This window comes from Corvus moneduloides, chromosome 13, assembly GCF_009650955.1.
Source record: "Corvus moneduloides isolate bCorMon1 chromosome 13, bCorMon1.pri, whole genome shotgun sequence".
NCBI lineage: Eukaryota > Metazoa > Chordata > Aves > Passeriformes > Corvidae > Corvus > Corvus moneduloides.
Window position 1 is genome coordinate 19,770,671 of NC_045488.1, and position 25,124 is coordinate 19,795,794.

At 50.5% G+C, this 25,124-nt stretch overlaps 2 protein-coding genes and 1 long non-coding RNA gene across 8 annotated transcripts in view; 1 reads left to right on the plus strand and 2 right to left on the minus strand.

Annotated features, from left to right (window-relative positions):
* The window catches only part of LOC116450376, a 104,636-nt gene extending 98,362 nt beyond the window's left edge, over positions 1 to 6,274 (minus strand). Inside the window, exons 1-2 of the long non-coding RNA XR_004242775.1 lie at positions 5,752 to 6,274; positions 3,305 to 3,436 (exon numbers count right to left, since the gene is read on the minus strand). This is a non-coding gene — a long non-coding RNA (uncharacterized LOC116450376). The remainder of the gene's footprint in view (positions 1 to 3,304; positions 3,437 to 5,751) is intronic.
* Positions 6,275 to 15,254, plus strand: ADPGK (ADP dependent glucokinase). Of its 3 annotated transcripts, none has more exons than XM_032122824.1 (7): positions 6,275 to 6,581; positions 9,219 to 9,444; positions 10,764 to 10,826; positions 11,096 to 11,216; positions 11,492 to 11,688; positions 12,408 to 12,506; positions 12,985 to 15,254. In XM_032122824.1, the coding sequence occupies exons 1-7, from the start codon at positions 6,367 to 6,369 to the stop codon at positions 13,534 to 13,536; spliced, it is 1,473 nt and encodes a 490-aa protein (XP_031978715.1). In that variant the 5' UTR covers positions 6,275 to 6,366; the 3' UTR covers positions 13,537 to 15,254. The 3 variants fall into 3 exon arrangements, with proteins under 3 accessions (XP_031978715.1, XP_031978718.1, XP_031978719.1); XM_032122827.1 differs by having other exon boundaries at positions 6,283 to 6,581; positions 12,988 to 15,254; XM_032122828.1 differs by lacking the exon at positions 6,275 to 6,581 and having other exon boundaries at positions 7,159 to 9,444.
* A 3,466-nt stretch (positions 15,255 to 18,720) lies between these two features.
* Positions 18,721 to 25,124, minus strand: part of BBS4 (Bardet-Biedl syndrome 4) — a 35,038-nt gene continuing 28,634 nt past the window's right edge. For all 4 annotated transcript variants that reach the window (XM_032122821.1, XM_032122820.1, XM_032122822.1 and 1 more), the window contains 3 exons: positions 22,268 to 22,409; positions 21,697 to 21,904; positions 18,721 to 20,189 (listed from right to left, as the gene is read on the minus strand). In XM_032122821.1, the coding sequence (XP_031978712.1) occupies positions 20,032 to 20,189; positions 21,697 to 21,904; positions 22,268 to 22,409 (508 nt within the window). In that variant the 3' untranslated portion in view covers positions 18,721 to 20,031. The remainder of the gene's footprint in view (positions 20,190 to 21,696; positions 21,905 to 22,267; positions 22,410 to 25,124) is intronic.

The following is a 25,124-nucleotide window of genomic DNA, read 5'->3' on the forward strand; positions in this document are numbered from 1 at the left end:
TTTGAGGTAATGATGAGGTTTTAGCAATGCCTTTTGTATCACAGGAATTAGGTCAGGTTCAGTAGGCACCAAACATTTCAAGGCACATTCACTCCCAACAACGCTGGCACTGCCGTTAGTGCTGAAATGATGTGAATATAAATAATAGCAACTATAATATGGAATCCAAAGTATTTACAATGAGATACAACCCACAGAACACTCACCAATGGGTATGCAAATTGGATGGATGGAGGGGACTGCAGAATAATTTGAGTTTGGATTTCAGAGTTCCTTCCCAGAGATAAGATTGAGCATCTGTCATCCATCTTCTACCTTGCCAAGCTGAAAACACTTGGAGCACTGCTCTGCTCACATACACCCATCCTTTCTTCTGAACAGCAGGCAACACACCCCTAACATATCTAATCACTCTCATGTTTACAGGGCCACACCCTACAGATAAACAGGGAGCTGCAGCTCTCAGCACCTGACAGTGCTGCAGCTGGAGTCCCACAGGAGCCAGACTGGAAATGCAGTCAAAACACCTTCCTACCAAAGTTTCTCACTTCCTGAGGATAATTTCCTAACCTGTCTTCTTCCCACAAATTTCAGTTGTTCTATCTCTATTGATCTGGACCATTTTGCTCCAGAAACAAGCAGCTCAGCAGTCACTGCCACCACCTCTGATTGCTCGGGGTGTTCACCAGCACAGGTGGTGGCTCACGCCTGCTCCAGTTCCTGTGGATTTTCTGGAAGCCAGGCTGGGCACCACAGGGTGTGAGCAAACAGCACTGCAAAATCCAGCAATTTGGCTCCAATTGAAAGAAATGCATAAATTTGGACATGGATGATGCCAGCTCCAGCCCTGGTGTCTCAGGCAAGATAGAAACAGTTCTACCTCCCACTGCTGAGCTCTCAAAAGCTGGGAGGTGGCAAGGTCTCCAAGAAAGGCAGATTCATAACCTGGGAGGGAGGGAGGGAGAGAGATTCTCTGTGCAGAAACACTTCTGCAATGGCAAATCTCTCCAACGTGGTTCAGATTCTGCAGAACATCCACACGACTGGCACCTGGCAGCTTCAGACTCTTCCCAACTTTCATTCTGGGAAGAGAGTTGCCAGAGAAGCTGATACTAATTATTTAAAACTGGGACTTGCATATTTCCCATGTGATTCTACTTCTGAAGTACTGCACTACTGAGGAGAGGTTTGCAACTGCCAAGACATGAAAGAGTGTTTGTTATTAACACATCACTATATAATCAGGGGCTTAGCAGGAGGCTGGGCACGCACATGATTCTTCCTCTGTTGCTGACAGCGTAGATGGAAGTCCCCAGGTATCCCATTAGGTGACAAGTGAGAATGAGTTCTGCAGCCAAAACTAAGCAATTTGGCACCATTTAGTAGAGAGATGGCATTTTCTGCTCCAAAAGGGCCCAGAATTGGAACAGCATGAGATGTTTCAGATAGAGATTGAGCTGTGCTGGCCAAGCTGAGTGGGTGTCTCACGGAGCAGAGCAGCAGTGGGTGCTGAAGTCCAGGACTGAGATCTGCTGGCAGAGCTCAGATGGGGAATGTTGCCCAGTTTCTGAGAACAACACAGGGTCTGTATTTTAATTAGAGCTCCTCTGCTCATCTGCATGGCTCAGCAGAAACTTTCTGAATTCTCCAGACCTTTATTAGGATCCATCCAAAAAGCCTACCTTCAGTTTTTTTCTTCTCCTGCCCCAGAGAAGCCACACCAGTAGCAACCACCCAGCCCACGTGCTCTGCCCTTGGCTCCCGTGGAATGTCACAGGTAGGCACTGATTCCATGGGCATGGAGTGATGTGTGGTTCTGGAAAGAGTGCCCAGCTCGGATTACATGAGGCCTGTGAGGAAAGGCAGCCTGACAGCAAGGAATATGACACACAGATGGGTGAGCTGGACACACAGAACCCGAGTAACTGATCCAGGCTGCTCGGGGAGGCAGAGATAAGGGACAATACGTTGGGAGTGCTGGACAGGACAGGAGCTGAGAGGGCTGCAAGGACCTGCCATCCAAACCGTGCCCTGGGTCCTGCCCAGTGTTCATTAGCTCCAGCTACAGGGTCCATCCCAGGCACTGCAGACACACACAGGACCGATCCTCACAACAATAAAGGAATTCATACTTTGGGAAGGCTCCTCCCCTCTCTGCATTGTGCACTGGCCTAGAGTTTAACTGGCCAAAGTAGGTCAAAGGGAATGAGCTCATTTGAATATGGAAATTCAACTTAATAAGTAGTAAAGACAGTTGCTTCAAGCTTGTGAGTTCAAAGTAAGAAAAACAGGTTTCTAGAGCTCCTTTGAGAACTAGAAGCTTTGGTTTTCACCCCTCCCTGCTGTTTCCTCCACTTGCCCACCCTTGTTCCCTTCCCTCTTGCCTCCTGCCTAATGAGGGTCTGGCAAACCCTCATTTCTCCAAACCAAGCCCATGGTCTGAAAAGCAAATTCTGTGAGGTGAAAAGCTCACACATACAGGTCTGTCAGCTCCAAGTGGCCTGAGAACAGGGGCCACATGTGCAACTCTCCATAGCTAATCTTCAAACAAGGAAAAAACACATCCTTTGTCTGCTTCCTGCAGAAAAAGGGGGGTTTTCCACCTTCTCTCTTTTTTTCCCACCTTTTCTCTTTTTTTTTTTTTTCCTAAAGGGAACAAGTTCCTTCCAATAACTGAACACTGATTAAAACCACTGTCCCTCTACCACCCCCCCAAGTCACAAGCAGCTTATACCAAAAAACTGTCAAGAAAAAGATTTCTTATACAAGGACTTCATAACACCAGGGAAAAGAAATGAAGGAAAACTGTTGACATTGAATTTTAACTCTTTCCATTCTAAAAAAATCTCTTAACTCTTATCCTTTTCTTCCCATGCTTTTAATAAAAGTCTCCCAGTGAAAACTCATGGAGATCAGTTTCAGCTCTTTGAAATGACACACAGCAGCGACCCAGAAGCAATCAGCTTGCTAGTTCCATAATTAAACAGGTGTTTAATTAATACTTTTTATTCAGTCTCAGTTAGCTCCTGTGAGTCCAACAGCCCTGGGTCCCTCTCTGTTACCTCTAACTGGAATTCATGGAGTGGCTCAAGGGCAGGCAATACGGAGCTGGACTTCAGTTCTCAACTGACAGTTTCAGCTCTAATTTTGCTGTTTGAGACAAACCTAGATCTCCATTAGCTTAAAAAATAAATGTTGACCAAGAAATGGGTGTGTTTAGCTCTTTAACTGAACAGGTTCTCTGAGGGAACTTGTCTTTTTATAAACCTCTTTTTTTGTTGGCAGATTGCAAAACGAATCTTACCATTATCTTTGCAGCCTTGTTCGAGTGCACTGACAGAACTGTCCATGGAGGCTGAACACCAGCAGCTTACAAAGATCAAACCGAGATGGTTCCTCCTCAGCAGCTTCGGTTGCGTTGATGTGGAAACAGCACCTGTTGTTAAAAAAAAACAAACTATTTCAGTCTACAGGGCAACAACTGCATCAGCATCAGGTGACAAACTAATCACCCGAAAGAGGAATTGTGCCTTAATTCCCCAAGGTGTTGCTGTGTCAGATTGCTGCTCACAGCCACACCCAGACACGGGACTAATAACAGGGTCCCCGAGCGGTGACAATGCTCTGGGTTGAGGCTGCCCCGTGGGCACATCTAATTATGATGTTCTCTGACAAGGCTATAAATACCCCGGTCCCACAGGTGAAGCCCTCATTGCAGCAGGGTTTTTGGGCAGGTATTTACTCTGTTCTCTCCACCCGCCTGGGCTGGAGGGCTGTTTGTAACCATGAGAGCCTCGCAGGCGTGTCCCCCAAGGGAGATTTCATAATCGCAGACAGATCAAACATCAGCCAGAAAAGCACCGAAGGGGAAACGATTAAATTTGTTCAAATGAAAAAGCTACTGACAAAACCCAAAGACCACCTGAGCAAAGGAAAAGGGGGGTTACACATTAACAGAGCAACTCTGGTGGGCTGAACAGGGTCTGAGAGGAGAAGATGATCACGCTCTCAGAAGTGAAGGGGCACTACAGCAGTGTGAAAAACGAGGTTCGCTCTCCTGTGAGAATTTAAAGGGTTTAATAGAAAGACAGTAGGAGACACATAAAATAAAGCAAAGAGGTAACAGCCGGGTGCCTTGGTGCTCTGCCAAGAGCACACCTGATGCTCGAGGTGAGTCCTTTTTATACCATTTTTACTGTCTGTTCTCTATTCATATTCAAACTTTTCCCGGAGCTGTTCTGCATGGCCACTCCTTGGGTCCGCCTTTTTAGAGCATGCGTATTCTTCTGCCTTGGGGTTTTATTTCTTTTGATTCTTGGGGTTGGGCCCGCTAGGTAAGAGTGGATGGTGGGGTGGATCTCTTAATTCTCCAGACAGTCAGGGCTGATTGCAGCTTTGGCCTCTTTGCCCCCCGGGCAGAGCGGTGATAGCGGCTCTCGGACCCTCCTGGCCGCCCGTTCTCCGGGCAGAGCAGCCTTTGGGCCCTTTTGTTCCCTGGACAAAGTGTTGGTCAGCAGCTCCTCGGGCCTCATCCTCTGCTCGCTTGGAGGTTCTCTTACTTGCTCACACTTGCTAACATTCTTGCCAAAAAGAGAGAAAACTACATCCACACAGCAAAAAGCATTTCTAACATTATGTAATACCTACCTTAATACTTTGCGAGAAGCCAATATTATAATATATGTTTATAACAGCAGGAAGGTATTCGAGCATAAAGAACAGTTTGAAGGATCTGCTGAAGAACAGGGAAGGCAGAAAGGCCTCCAGTTTGTTTTCAGGATTCTGTTCTTAAAGATCATCACATTTTCATAACGCTTAGGCTCACAAACTCAGTCAGTGCCCCTGGTCACCATCAGCTGCTAGGTGAGGAAGGTTTTTTCTCACTCTCTCCTTCACCAGCAATTCCAGCCTCCATCATCCGCCTGTCCTGCCCACCTTTGCACCCTCAAAACTCTGAGGAATAACTTCAGAGGGAGAGAATACATAAATAAATGAGGAAGTCCTTTATGGCAATGCCTAGTAAGAAAGGGAACCTGATGGGCAGCCAATGAGCCCTGAGGGCCAGTCATGAATTCATGACAATGGCTGCTGACTAAATACCATCCTAAAAAGAAAGAGAAATCAACAAAAAAGCCTTTCACTATTCTATCTCCTTTACTGCTTACTTTGTCAGAGTCTGAGGAGATGACAATCACTCAAAACACAGAACTGAGTAAGAAAATTATCGGCTGCCTCAGCCAACGCGCTGTGGCACATAGTTGTCAAACTCTTGCAAATTTTGTCAGAAGTCTCTGAGTGAACGTTGCTGTGATTTCTAAAGAAGCCCAGAAAAACTCCCTTTCATTAAAAAGGAAAACCTCCCTTGCTCACTGCAGCCCCTCTGTGATGGATGCACCGGGCAGCAAAGGCGGTCCCAGCCCTGCTCCCAGCACGCGCGGCCTCAGGGCTGCGGGCAGGTCTGATGAGGACACCTCACCCTGGGAATGGCACGGAACACGGCGAGACCAGGAACTTTTCCACCAAAAAGAAAGAATAACCAACCCTACTAGGGCTGGTTACTAGCTTCGGACAGTGACTGCATTGCTGGACGTGAGCCTTTAGAGAAACTTTGGTGTGAGGCAGGGCAGAGGAGCTGTGGGACCGCAGGTACTGTCCTGTTGGGGCAGAGTGGAAACACAACACAGACCCACACGGGTGTTGCGAAACAAAGAAACAACCCCGAGGAGGGCATGGAGCAGCAGTACTACGTACATGGAGGGTGCAGACACGATGCCCAGCCGGACATCAGCTTAGCGCTACTGAAGGCCCCGGCACCACGGCAGTGCACACCGCGGGCTCCTCACCGCGGGCTCCTCGCCCCGGCTCCCCGCTGCCCGAGGGGCCGGCTGCCTCGGCCCGGCCCGTTCCCGGAGGCCTCGGCCCGGCGGTGCCGTGAGGGAACCGCTGCCCCGCCATCTCCCCTCACGACGCACCGCCCCGCGCCGCTACGGTATTCTCGTACCGAGTTACGCAAGTGGCGCAGCCGCACCGCTGGGCCGCACGCAGATTGCGCAGAAGGAGCGCCATTCTCGTACCGAGTTACGCAGGTGACGCAGCGGTGTGGCCGGGCCGCACGCAAGTTGGGCAGGGGGAGCGCTGTTCCCGTACCGAGTTACGCAAGTGGCGCAACCGCACGGCCGGGCCGCACGCAGGTTGTGCAGGAGGCGCGGCGCGCCGCGATTCCCGAAGCGGTTTACGCCGTCCGGCAACCAGCGGGGGCGGGGCGCTACGGAGGCGGCGTAAGGAGGCCCCCGCCGGCGGCGCCCCGCCTCAGCCGCGGCGGCGGGGGAGGAGGAGGAGGAGGAGGAGCGGAGCGCGTCCGGCGCGATGTGGCAGCGGTCGGTGTTCGTGGGCCTGCTGGCCCTGGCCCTGGGCTACCTGTGCGTGCTGGGCCCCGAGCTGCCCCCCGCGGCCCTGCGGCAGCTCTCGGCCTCGCTGCTGGGGACGCTGCGCCGCGCCCGCTCGCTGGAGGCGCGCACGGTGGCGGCCTGGCAGGCGGCCATTGTCCGCCCCGCGCGCGGCTGGGCGCGCGTCGCCGTCGGGTAGGTGCGGGAGCGCGCGGGGAGCGCCCCTGGCGGCGGGGCGGGGAGCGCGCCTGGGCCGGGATGCGCGTCCCGGTGTCCACGTGCGTGGGTGTGGAATGTGCGGGTACGGATGTGCTGCGGCCCGGCGTGCGTAGCCATGTACCTGGGATGTGTCCGCCCCGCCCGGGTGAGGCCCCACCTGCAGAGCTGCCTCTAGCCATGGGGTCCCGACATCAGAAGGACGTGGAGCTGCTGCAGCGAATCCAGAGGAGACCACGGAGATACTCCAAGGGCTGGGAGAGCTGGGGGTGCTCACCTGGAGAGGAGAAGGCTCCAGGGAGACCTCAGAGCCCCTTGCAGGGCCAAGGGGGGCTCCAGGAGAGCTGGAGAGGGACTTGGGCCAGGGAATGGAGGGACAGGGCAAGGGGGAATGGCTTCCCACTGCCAGAGGGCAAGATTAGGTGAGATATTGGGAAGGAATTGTTACCTGGGAGGGTGGGGAGGCCCTGGCACAGGGTGCCCAGAGCAGCTGTGATTGCCCCTGGATCCCTGGCAGCACCCAAGGCTAGGTTGGACGGGGCTTGGAGCACCCTGGGATAGTGGAAGGTGTCCCTGCCTGTGATAGGGGATGGAGCCAGATGATCTTGGAGGTCCCTTCCAACCCAGACCATGCCGTGATTCCATGAAAAGAGCCAGACGTGAGTGCAGCACCTCCCTTAGCGCTGCTCGGTCTGAGCTGGACATTGGCCGAGGCAATCGATGATCCAGAACACTCCTGTGGTGGGGATTTAAGCTGGGCTCAGGCCCTATTGACAGCCCTTCTCCAGAGACATTATTCCCAGCTTGCTTGTCTTTAAAACAAATTCATGTGCAGCATCTGAGGGTTGGGGTTGGGGTCAGTTGGAGCTGCTGGTCCATCCAGCACAGGCTGGCAATAAATAGGTACCAGAGACAAGTTTATAAAGTGGAGAAGGGAGCAAAGCCTTCACCTTTGGGAAGAGGTAACTGAGTCCAGGCAGAGCTGGAGAGAGGTGTGGAGGGAAGGGAGAGGGAAGGCAGTGGATGTTGAGCACAGGGAAATTCAAGCCACTGTCTCTTTTTAAAGTGGGAAGAGACCAAGGGGAAAGTTCAGGAATGTAACATTGATCTTAAATGCTGGGTTTAAGTCTGACCATCAATCCAGATGTTAATTTAGTGCTTGACTCACTTTCTTTTAAATATATGGACATGGCAGGATTACTTGCCTTTGACTAGAGGATTCAGCCTTTGGGTGTTGGAAGGAGTTATCCACTTCCATGGCTGTGTAGCTCTGTGTTAGCAGAGGAATGTGACTTAGTTTCATCCCCTTGGATCTGTAATGATTCATTAAAACATAAAATTGGGGCTAAAATGCTGCTTGAGCTTGTGGTTTCTTTTCTCTGCCATGCGAGGAAATTTCTCTGTCCTCGGTGCAGGAGGTGATGCACATCCAGAGGATTTCTGGGCTGGTTACCTCGTGGAGTGGAAAGCCTCAGGGTTTTTCATGTCCTTCATTTCGTTTGATGCAGCTTTGCCGTGTTGCAGCCCAAATCTGAGTCCTGAGAGGTCACTGCCAAGGGAGTGCTGAGTGCTGAGCACTCCACACTGACAGGGAGCAGGAACTGGCCCTTGGAGTGTCGTGGGGGGAGATGTGGAGAAAGTCAGGGATCCTGCACGAGTTTCATGGATGGTTTGGATCCCTGTCAGGGACATGTGGGGCAGAGGAGAAGAAATGGAACTTGACAGCAGCTCCAGAAGATGCTTAAATAATTGCTGGTGTAATCTCAGGAAGTATTTGCTGTATATTGTTATCTCTCTGAAACCATGGAGTGAGACAAGGGCAAATGTTTATAAATTGTCTTCCCGGGGTTCTGGTTCCAGCTAGAAACTTTCCTGTCCTCTAGTCTGAATTAGACTGTGATTAAATCAATGAGAAATGGGCACTGGAAGTTAGACTTTCAGTAAAGCCTGGATCTGCTGAAATGGTTCTTCTCCCTCCCTTACTATCACAGGATTTTTCTCCTGTTCCCACTGCATGCTGTTTCTGTAAGTTTGGGACGGTCCTTCAGAAACTGCCATTTTCAAATACTTCAACTTGCTGAGACAGATTGCTCTCTTGTCTTCTCGTAAACAGAACCAGCCGGTGTGGGGAGTTATGTGTGGCTTTGGGTATTATTAGGAATAGTTGAAACTCCAGAGGTTGATCTAGCTGACTTAAACACTTTCAGTTTTGCTTTTAACAGTTTTGAATCACATGCACATTTGAAACCCAAAATACATAAATTTTTAAAAGCTTCTAGGAATTTAAAATGCTACTGTTACTGTGCGTGGTCTTTTCAAGTGAGCCCAAGGCAGGAAATTAAGTAGGACCTGTATTGAAACATACTCAACCACCTTTGGATCACGCAGCTTTCCTTGTTTTCATTCAGCAGGAAGTTAGAAATCCCTCTCTGGGCACGATAACAGCTAGTCAAATGGAGAAAGCTTTAGGAGAGAATTTCAGGAAATGCCTGTGCCCTTTTTCCCTTTGGTTGGTTGTTCTCCCCCTGCACAGTCAGGGGTGTGACCTCACTGCACTCCCAGGTGCCCTGAGGTCTGTCTGCTTTTCCCAGGAGGCCTTTTCCTTCTCTCTCCCAGCGTCAACGCCTGCGTGGATGTGGTTCTGTCCGGGGTGAAGCTGCTGGAAGCCCTGGGCCTGGAGCCCGGCGAAGGGAAGAACCATGCGGTCCTGAGCTCCGGGCAGGACCTGAGGGAGGTTTTTGCCCACTTCATGGAGAGAGGGGCGGCTGCCGAGCGCTTCTTCAGCGACGCCGAGGCGTTCCAGGCCATCGCACGGACAGCCTCGGAGCACCCTGCGGCACAGGTGGGTCTGCACCCGCAGCGGAGCCTTGGCACTCCTCCTCCTTACTCCCTGAGCACTGCTGGCTTCCACTCTCCCTCTAGAGACAAAACCGTTTAGGAAGAAACTTGTGGTGTAGCTTGAGTTGCGTTCATGGTTTTCCGTGGGATTCTGCCCCTGCTGCAAATGGGAGGGGTTGAAATGGTCTCTCCCCTGCTGACATTCCCAAACTGAAATGTCAGAGATGCCTCTTGGGAGCCAGATGGGGCTGAGGGTGTGGAAGAGCCTCCAACACCCTGGGATGAGGCTGGGAGTGAGGAATCTCCTGATTTTCAGCTGTATGTATGTTTTCTGTGAGAGAAGCCGGGGTGGTTTGGGTTGGAAGGGTCCTTAAAGCCCACCCAGTGCCACCCCCTGCCAGGGCAGGGACACCTTCCACTGTCCCAGGCTGCTCCAAGCCCTGTCCAACCTGGCCTTGGGCACTGCCAGGGATCCAGGGGCAGCCACAGCTGCTCTGGGCACCCTGTGCCAGGGCCTCCCCACCCTCCCAGGGAACAATTCCTTCCCAGTATCCCATCCAGCCCTGCCCTCTGGCAGTGGGAAGCCATTCCCTGTGTCCTGTCCCTCCATCCCTTGTCCCCAGTCCCTCTCCAGCTCTCCCTGGAGCCCCTTTAGGCCCTGGAGGGGGCTCTGAGCTCTCCCTGGAGCCTTCTCCTCTCCAGCAGAGCACCCCCAGCTCTCCCAGCCTGGCTCCAGAGCAGCCCTTGGAGCATCTCTGTGGCCTCCTCTGAGCACCTTTGACCCTCAGGACAATCCATACTCACTGCTTTTCAAGCTCAAATCAGAGTTTTACTGGAAAGTTTGACCTTTTTTACTGAAGCAACTTCCCCAGTTCCTTCCACTTTATGTGGGCACAGGCAGCAGGTTTCATCTCGACCTCAAACTGGAGGAAGAATTGCTGCAGTATTTAAATGACTCCTTGTCAGCCTTGCTGAAAACCCACAGGGCTTTAGCCACAGAGAGGTTGCTCAGGAGTAAGGGCTGTTTATGTGCTGAATGAGTTGGTTTTTACAGCGCTGTCACTGTTATGAATGAATTGATTTTTACAGGGCCGCTACCTGAAGGTGAATATTTAGATTAAAAATAAAGAATGCTCAACTTGTTGAGACCTCACAGAGAATTGTAAAATCGTTTTGCCTTCAGCCCCAATAACCTTTAGTAACTTGGGTACTGCTGAACCCTGTTTTAAAAAGCCAAAATCTCCAGCCTGTGCTGAGGACTAAAATGTGTTTAAAGGTCCCAAAGCCAGGGGATGCCCACACCCTGCTCTGTTTGTTTTACAGCTTTACGTGGGAGGAAATGCTGCTCTCATCGGGCAGAAGCTCGCGACAAATCCAGACCTGAAGGTACACACATGTTCCAAACATTTCATGCCCTTTGCTTGTCTTCTTTACTTTACTTGTCTCATGTCACTTCTGTGTAGGTTTTGGGGATCTGGCAGTTACTTCTTAGGTTCTGCTGGTGGGACATATGGTTGGACTTCCAAGCTGATTTTTAAAAATTGAATTATTAACTTTTTAAAATCAGTTGTCTAATTCAAGCATCAGTTGTGATGCTTAAATTTTGGCAAGGGACATGGCAAGAGAAACCTTGTTTGTTTTTCCTTGTTTTCTAGATCCTCCTTTGTGGCCCAGTTGGTCCCAAACTCCACGAACTGCTCGATGACAATGTGGTTGTGCCGCCAGAATCCATGCAGGAAAGAGATGAATTCCATCTTATCTTGGAATATCAAGCAGGTACCTTGCCAAAGGCTGAGTGTTCAGTGGAGCCCCTGAACATCTCTAAGATTGGTGCACAGCCTGAGGGGTGTCATTCTGAAGCTCCATAAACACTAAAATGCTCCCTGAAAACACAGATTTAACCACGTGCTGATGAAACTCGGGGTAACCTTCATGTAATGGCTCAAACAACTTCAGGGCTTTTCTTGCCGCTGATGGAGCCCATTGAATTTGTGATCTTGCCCAGGAATAAACCACTTCACACACACTTGGTCCTGTTTGCTCCACCCCAGGTGAGCAGTGGGGCCGAGTGAGGGCACCCGCTGCCAACCGCTTCATCTTCTCCCACGACCTGTCCAACGGCGCCCTGAACATGCTGGAAGTGTTTGTGTCCAGCCTGGATGAATTCCAGCCAGACCTGGTGGTGCTTTCAGGACTCCACATGATGGAAGGGCAGAGCAAGGAGATGCGACAGAGACGACTCATGGAGGTGAGATACTGAATCCCTGAATCTCCTTCATTTCCACTCCAAGTGTTTCGTGGCAAGGCCTTGTTTTCCCAGGTTTGAAGGAGCAGGAAGGCTGTGCCTTAGAGCTCCCACGGATCTCAGTATTCAATGCCAAAAGCAGAGTGGGAGCTGCAGGCATGGCCGAAGTCTAATTCTGTAACACTGGTTTTTCTTAGATTCAGTGGCCTGTCCAGGGAAAAGAAGGGCTGGTTGCCTGGCTGGAGGGTGTTGATCTGGTTACTGGGCTTGTCTAGCAGCTAAACCACACTGTTTCTATCCTGGATACTGAGGTGATCCAGGTTGTAATCAACACCTGCATTCCTTAAGCAGCATCTGTCTTGTACCACCTGTTCTACAGCTGAGGGCTTGTCCTACCGTGAGGCACTGGCCTTTTTCCTGTTCTAGGATCAGCTCTTCTGCAGCTGCTTCAGGTTTGTGAGGTTTTTGGAATTAATCCATTAGAAGGTGCTGAGCTGGGAGGAGATTAAGGTTAGATACAGTTTTCCTGCCCTGGGATTCTGCAAACTAGAAGTTGCTTTATTTCCTCTCCTTAGTAGTACACACACAGGTCATCCCATTGAAATTGTTTATATCCACACACAGGAAGATTAAAGGATGTGTATCTTGAGTCCAAACCCTTTTTCTCCTTCTGTTCCTTAATAAATACATATTCTAGAGTTGTTTTTTCCATTTTCCTGTAGGCTGTGGCCTCCATCTCTGATATCCCAACAGACATTCCCATACACCTGGAGCTGGCCAGTATGACTGATCAGGATTTTATGAGCAACATTATGCATCAGGTAAGGAAAATGAAAGGATGTGCTCTTTTGATTGGCTTCAGTATCACGGTGTACACACTAGTGCATGAATACAGAAACCAAAACTCAACATTTGGACCATACATTCAGAGATAAATTGAGGATTGAATTTGAGCTGAGTTTATCATTTTAAAAATCCCTCGGTTTCTTTGCAGAATTTCTTTCCTGGTGGTTCCTTGTTTAGCGTGACGTGGCTCTGATCTCAGTGTTATGTTTTAGGTGGAGTTGATGTGTTGTTACTCTTTACTGTCAAAGTGTGTGTCTGGAAAATTAATTGCATCAAATGGAATGTTTTCTTGGCTAAGTAATTCTTGCCAACTTGCGGAAGTGCAGCGACTGGGAAACTGGGTGCTGCTTCTGCTGAGCCAGCAGCAGGGTGCTGCAAAAACCACAGCCTGGGGGGAATCCCAGGTCTGACTCTGCCCCTGAGGGCAAACCCGCTGTTCCCTGTTTCTGTTAGCAGGTCTTTCCCCTGGTGAACTCCATCGGGCTGAACGAGCAGGAGCTGCTGTTCCTCACCCAGTCTGCCTCTGGTCCCCACGCCTCCCTGGCCTCCTGGAGCGGCATTCCCGACGTGGGGGTGGTCAGTGACATCCTCTTCTGGATCCTGAAGGAGCACGGCAAGACAGCGGAGCGCGCCTCGGACCTGACGCGGATCCACTTCCACACCCTGGCCTACCACATCCTGGTCACCGTGGACGGGCACTGGGGCAACCAGGCGGCAGCGGTGGCGGCCGGGGCCAGGGCTGCCGGCACCCAGGCCTGTGCCACCGACACCATCGACACCAGCAAGGTCTTCCTCAAAGCTCCTCTGGAGTTTGTCACCTCCCACACAGAGGCACCGTCCAAAATCTCCCTCAATCCAGACGAGCCCGTGGTGCACTGGCACAGGGAAGGCATCTCCTTCCACTTCACCCCCGTGCTGGTGTGCAAGGATCCCGTCCGGACCGTGGGACTCGGGGATGCCATTTCAGCCGAGGGACTGCTCTATTCCGAAGTGTACCCTCAGTAGGAAAGCAGGACCCTCCTTCTTCTCCAACACTGCACGGTGTCTGAGACCCGTGGATTGGGATTTGAAGCAGTGGTGGTATAGGAACAGAACCAGGGTGTGGTGTGTTTTCGGGGTATAACTGAAAAAGAGCCAAAGAATAATTCCAGGTATAAACTGTTGGCTACATTCCAGTCACTCGGCAGTGACTCGAGCGCTTCACGTGCAGGTGCAGATGTTTTAGTATTTAATGTGAAAACTGGCTTTGTCTTAAGGGGGAGGGACACAAAGACCAAAATCCCTGGCTGGCAAAGTTTGCTGTTCTTAGCTCAGAAAGGATCTTTTCTGGTGGTGCTGGAAAGTGCAGCAGCAGGAGAATTTCCTGCCCCTGGATCCCAGGGAGAGCATAGCAGTGCCTGGCCCTGCCTTGCCTCTGGTAAATTCAAAATAAAAGGCTTGTGGGTTATCTCCTCCCAGCACACTGCAAACCTTGCTTGGGGTGAGGATGGAATTACTGCCTGGTGCAATCACCTCTCCGTGTGCCCAGCCCCAGAGGGAGCCATGGTCCCAAAATGTGACACAGACTGAACCTACCCCAGGCTGCACAGGTGATTCTGGATATCTGTGACTAAAGGTGTTCAACTGAGCCCCAGCAGCCTGTGCTTAGTTTTTTGGGAAGTAGGAGTGAAGATAATCAGGGTTTCTGTTTGGGGGACAGCTCTGTTTCCCTGCCAGGGAACCCCCAAACCATTCCCTGTGTTTGCTGTACGCTAAATACTCTGCTAACAGTTGGTGTGTTACAGAAAAGCTCTTGAGTGCTGGGACTCCTTTCTGGTTGGTTGAGAATGGTTGTGCCAAGTTCTTCGGTCTCCCTGGCCTCTATTAGGAAAGGTTAATATATTAGGGAAGGCCCCTCTGGAAGCTCAAAAGCTGCAACAGCGTTTCCCAGGTAAGACTGAAGTGAGGAGGCCTTTTTAGGGTTTGCTGTTGGGATTTTTCTGACTAGGTCACTGATAGTTTCTTTGCTCTGGCCTTTGGAATTAAAAAAGCAGAACCATGTGTCCTTGTTAAATACTTTGCTTCTCTTTTTTTACCTGTTCATAGTCACACACTAAGAATTGCAGAGCACCAGCATGGTTTTGTGTCTGGCCACTTCAGGAACCTGGAGTGTGTGTGCACAGCTCTTAAGACACTTTTCAGTAGAAGTGGGTTAAGTGCAATCAGCATGTCTGGGCAAGCCTGTGCCTCACTAGAGCTTGGGGGAGGTTGTTCCAGGTCAGTCTTCGCACCTGAATGGAGGGAGGAGAGTCTGTGTCACTCAGGGTGGAGTGATCTGTTGCAATAACGCTGTCAGGCTGCTGTCAGTGGTGTTCTCTGGTGGGAAAAGCCATCCTGACTGCTCTGCAAGGATGAAAACTGGCAGCTGTTGTACGTGCACTGACTCAGCACACAGTGCTGTCACGTACATTCAGCTTTCCCCCTGAGCAAAGTCTTCTGCATTGTACAGAGCAGAAATACAGCAATGCTGTGTTTTCCTGCAGCTCATCCCACCCTGAGCTTCCCTTGAGTTGTCAGCATTTTATGCAGGTGCAGGATCTTCTCAAGACTGGAAGCATTTCTACCCTATTATTTTTTTATGATGTTGATGATTGTTATTACTATTATCATTGATAAACTGTAGCACCAGACTTGGAGTTCTGGTTTAGTCTTCCTAAACTGAAAATAAATGAAAAGAACCTCTCCTTTTGGCTGTCTTAGAAGTCCAAGGCCATTAGCAAGGCTGTTCTGCAGCCTGGGATGGTGGCCTTTTGGCTCTGCACTCCTAGGGCCACCAAAGGCTGTGGATCTGCCAGCTGGAAAGTGATCCTTAGCTTACACTGGGTTCCACTTTCCTGATACTGGGCCAAGCTCTGTAGATTCTTGAGCTGGAAATAAAACTGCACACACTCAAGCTGTCACCAGCAATGCCCCTGCTGCTGTATTTCACTTCTTTCTTCCCAAAACACTTCCAGGGATGTGTGGCTGATGGGGCTGACATTCCTTATGGCCACCTAAAACCACGACTGCACCTACAGACCTTGTCCCAGGGTCAATTGTGCTTGCATTGAACAGGAACATGACAGGCCAAAATAACCTTTTTTTAATCAGAGTAAATAACTGCTGTAAACAATCATTTAAAAGGAGCTTGCTGCTTAGAAATCATCTGGGCCAAAAATCTAAACTGGTAATTACTGTTACCTCCTTCCTGCTGCTCCTCACGGGTAACATTTCTGCTGTGGCCCATTCTGGGTGTGCTGGGAACGCCTGGCACAGAAGTCCCAGCTCAAATCCCAGCACCTTGGGATGGCCAGGCTGCTGCTCTACCCAAATCGGCTTTAGCAGGTACACAGAGCTCTCTTGCCCCCCAAGTCACTTCCCAAGGAGAATCCGTAACCACCCTGACCCGTTCATCAGCTGTGCCAGTGGGACCCTGATTAAGTTGAGGAACAATCTATATGGTAATAAGTGTGAATTGAATGGAGGGGCCCAGCAGCCTTTGCTTTGTTTCACATGCTGTGAACATGATGTGCTTAACTTCCTCCTGCCTTCCCAAATTAATGACAGCGAGGCAGAGCTCCTGAAATCCTGAATTCCCCTGCACCTGTAGTCTCACACCTGCACAGCTCCAGTAGTGACAACAAAGAAAAGCTGCTTCAACAGCTGCAAAAATACCAAAACTTCAAAACCAGGCTTGAGCTGACCCTGCTCCCCCTCATCCTCTGTCTCTACAAATCCTGTTTGTTCTCCTGTGTTACTTGTACCTTGAAATCCAGTGCTGGATGACTCAACCCTCAGCCAGCCTCACTCCCGAGGCAGGGTTTGCACTGGAAATGTTTATTCACACAGGTCCTGCTGGAGATGCAGCAGCTGAGCTCAGCACTGTGACAGCTCTCCATGGTAAAACCTGTGCACGTTGGTATTTTCACTTGTGTGTCCCTGCAGCCACCTTGGCTTGGGTTTGTCTTATCCATGATCCAAAATGAGCGTTCTTCCCCTGTTTTCTGTGCATGGCATTTACTCAGGGTCAAGTGCTGGATGATTTGGGAGGTGTGAATCACAGGGGCCTGGCAGAGTCTCAAAGGACACGTTCCTTCTCCACTGTGCCCTTGGTGCTGTGGCATGGAAGAGCCAACCCCAAATCCAGCTCTTGCCAGTTTAAAGGCTCTTTACCTTTGTTCCTCTCCAGGGGAGTTTCACAGAATTACTAAAGAATTGCTAGATTTTATTGTGTTTCCTGGTTATCTCCTGCTGGGATGTGTGAGATCCAGTCAAGTTTGCCCTCCCCTCCCAAGTTCATTTTACAGAACTGGTGCTGAATGTTCTTCCTAAGCCTTTGGCAAAGACCTCATTAACTGCTTTGTGCTGGATGGTTTAGAGCTCAGCTCCACTCCTTAGCCACTGGAAACCAAAGCTTGGAAAGCAGCAGAGCACTAAATCCATTCCAAAACCCAATGGAAAACTGTCAGCAGTTGTGCTTGGCTTTTTTTTTTTTACTCTTTATTCTGTAATGATACACTGAATTATCAGGAGTTCTGTGCCACAGGGTGACCTTTCCAGCCATGTCCTGAGCAAAGAGTTGAATAATGGGACACTTCTGTGACGTGGTACAACAGAACTCAATTTCCAGTTATCCTAAAATGTTGGTTTGGGGGTTCTTTTGGAGCTTGCAGCTTAGGTGAAAGCTGAGGGTTGTGAGCGAGTGAACAGCTGAAGTGTCTGTGTGCAACCTGTTCCAGAGCAGCGCTGGCACGACTTGTGTCACACAATTGCTGCCTTGCTATTCCTGGCCTAAGGAACCTCAGAGTTTAGGGGAGAACAGCAGAAAACCAGAGGAAAATACTGGATCTGAGTAACCTCTGCAGTAGAACTTGGATCTCAGAGCCCAGAAAGCTGGTTCTGCCTGTTTGAGATGTTGGATGAAGCTCTCCTCTGTCACTCCAGAGCAGTTTCTCGTGTGGTATCTCAGGTGGCTCCAGGCTGAATTCTCAGGGAGTCACTGATCCAGACTCTGGTGGGAGGATGTTCCCTTAGCAAAGGAAAGGTGCGGGTTGGAAATGGCACAGGGCCAGGAGCTCTGTTCCCAACAGCCTGGGATCAGCCTGTGCTCAGCAGATCTCACAGCAGCTGAGGAACACAAATGCTGGCAGGAATTATCCCATCAAAATGCAATGGGGCGAGGGCAATGGAAAAAACACCCTGAAAACCTCCCCTGTGAACTTCTCAGGAAAGCTGCCCCTCGGTGCAGACTGGGTTCAGATCTCACCTGTGTCTTCCACTAAAAACATGGACTTCTTAGAGCAGTGTGGTTTGAGAGAGTGGTAAAGCTTTCCTTGTAGCAGAACTGGATTTTCTCTTACAGAAAAGTCTTGGCAGATGGAGCACTTGTTATAACATGGGCCCTTTTTGAATGCATTTATGTGTAGAGCTTATTATTTTAGTAAAGTTTTCCCCCATTCAGCACTGAGGCTTGTCTGTCTCTGCAGAAGAGGCTTTGCCAGCTGAAACCCACTTCCCATCTAAATCTAAATTCTGAACAGCTTTAAGGCCCCCACATCCACCTTGCTCAGTCACAACTGAGCAAACAAGCACAGGAGCACAGCACGTACCCACTAATACTGCCTGTACCATGAATCAGCATCCAGTTGTCTCAGGGACCTCAACACTACATTTTTTGGGCTGAACACATGTTGCTGGATGGACAGATCATTACTCTTGGCTGGAACAAGGTCTCGCTGCCCAGGCATTGATGTTTGAATGTCTTTTAGTTTGTTTCCTGTGCAGAAGCCAAGATGCAAAGTACCTTGTGAGCTCTGTGATTTACCCTGGTTCATCGCAGACCTTTCCCTAAAAAGGGGAAGAAAAGTCCTAAAGCAGATGGTTTCTGCTTCCCTAGAAATTAGGCTCATGATTCTTTTCCGTTGAGGGGGGAAAAGAGGGGATTAGAATCATGGCTGATGCCAGAAACAGGTTTTGGAACATAAGGTGTGATTTCCAAAATCCCTAAATGCCTCAGTGCAGTCCTGCTGAAGAGTCTCTTGCTTAATTCCAGCTGAAAGAGCAGTCCAGCCTCATTACCATTAGCACAAAAATGCTCTCCAGAAAGATCCCAGGAATTTACTGCATGCAAATGCCACCATTGCCATGCCCAGGGGAGGAGAGGGGACAGGATGAGGAATTGCAGTTCTATTTATTACTCAACTGGAATTATGTATTTAAAAATGCTCCCTTACACACGAAGCTCCCAGGAAGTAAGAAGGTGCTACTGCTTCATTTCATGGAAGAATTGGTTCCTTGTTGCATAAGCTTTTCACAAAGTATGTATTTTAAATAAATCCCTTCACAGTAACTCCAAGTGCAGTACGTGCTCCCTGTGTGACATTTATCCCATCAAAGCATCCTAGCACAAAAATCTGCCTTGAATTAAAGTTTTGGGGCTGAGGTGAAGAATTCCCAGCCCGTGCCCACCCCTGCTCTGCAATCCTCACCTCTCCTTCCCAGGCACTCTGTTAGGCTGCGGGAACTTTCAGTGTAAGAAGTTAAATGTGAATAAAAATCTCTGCACTGTACCTGACTGACACTGCTCCTTGTCTGGTTTGTTTCAATTTGCCAGTGCTCTACCAAACAATTCTGTTTTCTTTAACTCCTGGCAGGAGGGAATCCTTACAGGAGTGCTGCCCCAGAGCTGACCTGACACAAAACCCAGCAGAAAGGGCAGCTGGGGGGAAAAAAAGCCACATTTAAGATAAGCAGTCAGTTTGGGTTATCAGAACCCAGGGGAAAGTGAGGGGTCCTACTCCTTCAGTGTTCTCCAGGGAGCAGGAGAGCGCTTCAGCTCCTGGCTGGGCTCTGAAGATGCATTAATGTTGTTCTGGATAAGAGCAGCAAACCACAAAGCACAGCTGAAGGCTGGGATGTACCCAGAGCCCTGCTCATGCTGCCTGCACACTGAGAATGTTTCCATTATTAACCTTCCTCTCCTGGACTCTAATTATGGAGAGATCCAGTCCAACAGTGCAGAACTAAAGGCAGGAAATACATTTCAAACAGCTGGGGAGCTTCACCAGCAAACACAGAGCCCTGAAGCTCCAGTTTACCGGTTCTTTATGCAAAATCAGCTGCTCACCAGTTCAACCACTGGAAGGGTTTGATCCTCCTCAGGGTGCAGGATCCTAAATAACTACTGCTGGCTTTGCTAAATGTCCTTTTGGAAGACTCACACCCAACTTGTGGAGGGCTCGACGCTCCAGTTGTGTAGGGAGCTGTGACCGCACTAAGAGCAGCTACACAGAAACCTCTGGGCACTGCCACGACCCCTTGGGACAAGGCAGAGCCCTCGAGCTAAAGTCACTGAGGGAACACAGCTGCATCCAGACTGACACTGGGGAGAGGCCACCACGGGGCAGGGCGGGGCAGGTCCCTTCTCCAATCCCAGGCAGCCCTGGGGAGGCTCCTGCACAGCCTGTGCTGCCCAGAGCCGCCCTACTCCGCTGCCTCCTGGCTCTGGGGCTTCTCCTTCCTCTGCTCCTTGTCCCCTGGGGGAGCCGAGTTCTCCTCAGGGCTCGTCTCCGACTCCTGCTCCTGTTCTGGTTCCAGAGGCAGGGAGGGAGGCTTTTTTGGCAGAGCTGGTGTTGCAGCACCTGCGGAGAGAGCACAGTTAGAGTTACTCTATGGCTACGTGTGTTTTGTCACAGCTTTTAATTACCCTCAGATTCCTTCTGCCTAACATTAGTTTATTGACACGGAGCTATCCAGACCTTACAGTGCCCAAAGCACTGCTGAAAGGAAGCTCAGGTACAGTCTCTCAGCTGTCAGAATTCAGTACAAATGGAGGAATTAACTCATGCTCTGGAAGGGAAAACATTTTCTAGAATCACAGAATCTCAGAACGGTTTTGGTTGGAGGAACCTTAAAGCTCACCTCATCCCACCCCCTGCCATGGGCAGGGACACCTTCCACTAGCCCAGGTTGTTTCAAGCCCTGCCCAGCCTGGCCTTGGCCTTTTCCAGGGCGCCAGGGGCAGCCACAGCTGCTCTGGGCAGCCTGCGCCAGGGCCTTGCCACCCTCACAGGGAAGTGCCACTTCCAGCTCCACTGAAGCTGGTTTATGCTCAAGCTGGAGCCCCAACCAAAGTGTTGTTTTCAGTTCACAGCTTTAGCAAATGTGGGGAGGGTTTCCAGGCAGTTAAAGTAGCTACTTACAGAATTAAATCACAACAGGACACAAGTTGTCTCTACACTTAAATTAAGGGTGCCAGCTGATGCTATGAACCAGCTCCCTTCTCTGATCTGGATAATAAAGTCCTTCAGGTACACCCTAAACCCTTGGTGAGTTTTATTTTTCAGATCTTCTGGCTAAGTCTTCCCTGCATGGAAAGTTTATTCCATGTGTGAGAAATGGAACATGTCCTTAGGGATGCCAAAGAAAGAGGCCTGGATTACACAACCACTCTCCTGGTTCAGTCCACAGGCAACAAGACCAAGAGTGACAGAAAATCACCACGATGAGCAACATCTCCAGCGCATTCCTCCCCGGAAGCTGAGGGGTGAGAGGAGGTCATGCTTGGAATGGCTCAGGAGATGCTCCTACGCAGCCCCAGCACACAGAATCATGGGCTGAGCCTCCAAAGGCTCACACCACCTCCTGAGAACCCTCAGTCCCTCTAAACCCAGCAGCATCTGCAAGGCTGGGCAGCTTCAGAGCAATCCAGCTGTAGTTATTGCTGTCAGAGAAATGATGAAAGTGCTTTGGAAAATTGTCTGTCCTTTCCCTTCTCTGCAGCAGCCTGTCTGTGCACACCAGCTCCTGGGCCCTTCCAAAGAAAGGCAAGAGGTCTGGTTGCTGAAAATGCCTCCTTTCCACAGCAAGATCACAATCCCATGCTAATGGAATCTTTGTGGCTCAGACAGGAAGGGAAACTTTCCCAGCCTCCCACATCCCTGCAAAAGCAGGAGAGTGAAATACACTTACACAGAGCATCTTCCTGAACTCAGAAATCCGGGAAAGCTATCACCAAACATTGCTCTCACTGCTGTATGAGCAAGTCAGTCCCTTCCTGAAGATGTGCTGTAACTCTTCCCAAGGGAGGAGACATTTCTTTGCTTTCCTCCCACATCTCCACTTGAAAGAACAGCAGAGGAGACATACCTGGGGGGAGCTGCATGGCTTTCCCATATCCTGCAGCAGAGGACATGGCTTGACCCAGGGCCTGGTTGGAGCCCAAAGGCTGCTGAGAGCTGGATTTCCCTGACACAGCAGCTTTCTGCTTGGATTTGGACTCTTTAGAGGGCTTGGTCCAGACCAGGCTCTCCCCAACCTGCAGAGCAGCTCCCATCTTCTGGGCCATCTCCACCATCTTCTCGAGAAGTAAAAAGAGAAGAGCACTGTAAGCAGGGACACGTCAGACAACAATAAAGTCAACAACACCATCAAAAAAACCTACAAGCAAAGAGCTGTGCAGAGCTGGCTGCAGCTTGGTGCTTGGGGGAAACATCTCTGCTAATTCAGTCCCTTAATTAAGAGGGAATCTTGTCTCGCTCTGTATTGATTGAAGAACTGAGCTTCAAAGAGCAGAAAGGAAGCGAGCAGCTCTCAGCAGGCGCCCGCTCCGCTCGGAAAATCTCATAAGCAGAATTTCTTCCTAATAACTGGACTCAAAGTCAAACCTCCTCCTCGTTTGCTGCCAGCCCTGGGGTGGCTCCTGAGCTCAGGCACAAACCTCGGGGTCGAAGTCGGGCGCGCTGCTCTCCCTGGCCACGGTGACCTTCCTCTCCATCTCCTGGTACTGGCTCAGGGCCCCCTGCTTGTCGCCCTGGTTGTAGAGCAGGACAGCGTAGTTCAGGTTGATGAGGGGGTTGCACCTGCAGCAGACACGTGGGAGGCATCACATTCCCTGTGGGAACACTTATCCTGGCTGGAATAATGCTAAGATGTGCCCAAGCAGCAAAGCTGGACACACCTCCCTGTCTGGCACTGACGGAGAGGCTACAGCCAAAGCCCTGTGGGAGCATGGCTGAGACCCTTGCCCTGATGACAGACCCAGTGCTGGGCTCTGCAAAGTCCCCCCGTGTCAGTGACAACATAAATCCCTCCCCTGGCTGCCTCCCTCTCTGCAACAGCCAGTTCCGTGCACCTGGGGGCCATCCCGGGGCTCTCCTGGTGTCCCAGCCCCTTCCTCCCAGGACAGGCAGAGCAGTGACAGGGGCTTTTGTCACACTGAGACAGATGATCTTTGATTTACCTCGACTCTCCCAGCATTCCCAGTCTGCAGGAGAGCAGCTCACCATGGGACAGGCAGTGGAACAGAGCCCTGCTCTTGGGTTTTGTTTTATAACCTGACACACCACAGAATGTGCTGTTCACATTTCATTTCTTCACCTCTTCTCTCTCCTTCCCCCAGCAAAACCACACACAACTGCAGGTACTGCAACAGGTGAACACAGGCACCTGCACGCTCCTGCCTCCCCTCCTGAATGCAGTTTCACAAGGCAGAGCTGCTCCAAACACTCTCGTTTTCCAAACGATCCGCTTCCTTCACTAGGACACATTAACCCTCCCCATCTGGCCCGCCCAAGAGTGCCAGGGCGGGGGTGGAGGAGCTCTGCCTGCCCACAGCTCCCCCTGTGGGCCCCACAGCAGCATCCCTGCACACAGGCCAGGCAGGGACGCTCCAATGCTCCGTGGGTTCAAAAGAAATGTGAGTGAGGAACTGGTGCCCTCTCCTGGAGCGTGGCTGGGATAACTGGAACCACCCACGGCCAAGGCAGAGGCAGCATCCTCTGGAGCAATGCAGAAGGGGAGGACCCTGCTGGCACTGGGCAATAAATGAAGTGTAACCTGCAGGCTCTGACTCGCCAGCCCTGGTGACTCTCCATCCCAGTGCAAGGAAGGCAACTCTTAGAAGAAATCTGACTGCATTTATAACCATGGCTTCTCCTTTAACTGGGAAACTGGAATGCTGAGCCCGCCACAGAAGAAACATTTTGCCAAAACACTGAGGAGATCAGACAGTCCTGGGAACAGCCAGTTTTAAATTTAATTGAACCTGATGGAGCTATTTCACTGCCTTCAAGAGCTGAGAAGCAATATGACAGCCAGAGAAAAATCAATAGCTGAATATCCACAGAAAGGACAGTCACAAGCCAGAACCAGGAGTGGAACACCTTTTTCTAAACAGTGTTCCAAGCTATTTCCATTCCAGCCCCCAGCGTGGCACCCAGGCCACTACAAAAGCATTCCTGATGACAGACCCAGTGCTGGGCTCTGCAAAGTCCCCCCGTGTCAGTGACAACGTAAATCCCTCCCCTGGCTGCCTCCCTCTCTGCAAACCAACCACCTTCATCCCAAAGAGCTCCAAACACGCCGGCAAAGGAAACTTGTGGGGACACAGGTTCAGCCACACCATAACTGGCTAAAATCCACAGCGTGTCAGCTGAACCAGCCTCACAGTCTGCATGTTCCTCCCAGCAGGCCCTGGCAGTTGGAATTCATTTCTGCTTTGCTGAGGGTTTATTTTGCTGGTTGGACTGTAGAGCTGGAGCATTGCCCGAGTGCCAAATACTTGGGCAAAGTTGTAGAGCCAACTGACTGCTCCTCCTCTTTGAGCAGAGCACACAACCCCCCAACTAAAGAGCCTGTGCTGCCTTTAAGGTCCTGTCCTGCCCTGCCAGGCATGGAAAGCTGATTAGAACAGAACCATGGAATGGTTTGGGTGGGAAAAGACCTTAAAGCCCATCCAGTGCCACCCCCTGCCATGGGCAGGGACACCTTCCACTGTCCCAGGCTGCTCCAAGCCCTGTCCAGCCTGGCCTTGGGCACTGCCAGGGATCCAGGGGCAGCCACAGCTGCTCTGGGCACCCTGTGCCAGGGCCTGCCCACCCTCCCAGGGAAGGGTTTATCCCTTGTATCTCATCTATCACCACCTTGTGTGGCCCCTGCAGGTGGAAGTGCTTTTGGCTCCACTCTGTCACCTGCAGACAGACTCTGGGCTCAGCAGGGCTGGTAGGTCTAAGTGTGCAAATATTCACAGTAAACTGGGGACAGAAACAAAACTATTAATAAATCTGAGATAATTTTGATTTTGTGCCTGAAATAATGACTTACTCTGAGGTTCAGCTTAACATTTCTGAAACCAAGTGCTCTGATTTTAAGACTCAGACTGCAAGCATAGATGTTCTTAATGAAGGAGCTGCCCTTTTATTTGCTCTATACAAACTTCTTGCACATTCTCCCAGCTAAAATCTTCCCTCTGCCCAATTCAGAACAGACTCTACCCCAGGCATCTCACTGCTCTACACTGTGCTCAAACTTCGGGTTAAAAAGTATGTTTTCTTCTATTCAATCTGCTCCACTGTGTATAAATATTCACCAAAAGGAGGGCTGGCATCCAAAGTCATCACCACTGACTCACTAACCAAACAGCAAAACAAAAAACAGCTTTGGGTTGCTCTGAAATAAAATCCTCTCTCAGTTTTCAGAGCTAACTTGAATTTTAAAAAAAATGGTTTTAACACTGTCACTTGCACAGCTACAAGAATGAAAGTGTTTCCCTACTGCAAACCATTTAGGGTCGAGGC

What these genes read in the sequence shown, in the direction of transcription:
- ADPGK (XM_032122824.1), top strand. Translation starts at nt 6,367, where the DNA reads ATGTGGCAGCGGTCGGTGTTCGTGGGCCTGCTGGCCCTGGCCCTGGGC. An exon ending in TGGGCGCGCGTCGCCGTCGG is followed by an intron (nt 6,582 to 9,218) that starts GTAGGTGCGGGA and finishes TCTCTCTCCCAG; the next exon opens with CGTCAACGCCTGCGTGGATG. An exon ending in GACAGAGACGACTCATGGAG is followed by an intron (nt 11,689 to 12,407) that starts GTGAGATACTGA and finishes ATTTTCCTGTAG; the next exon opens with GCTGTGGCCTCCATCTCTGA.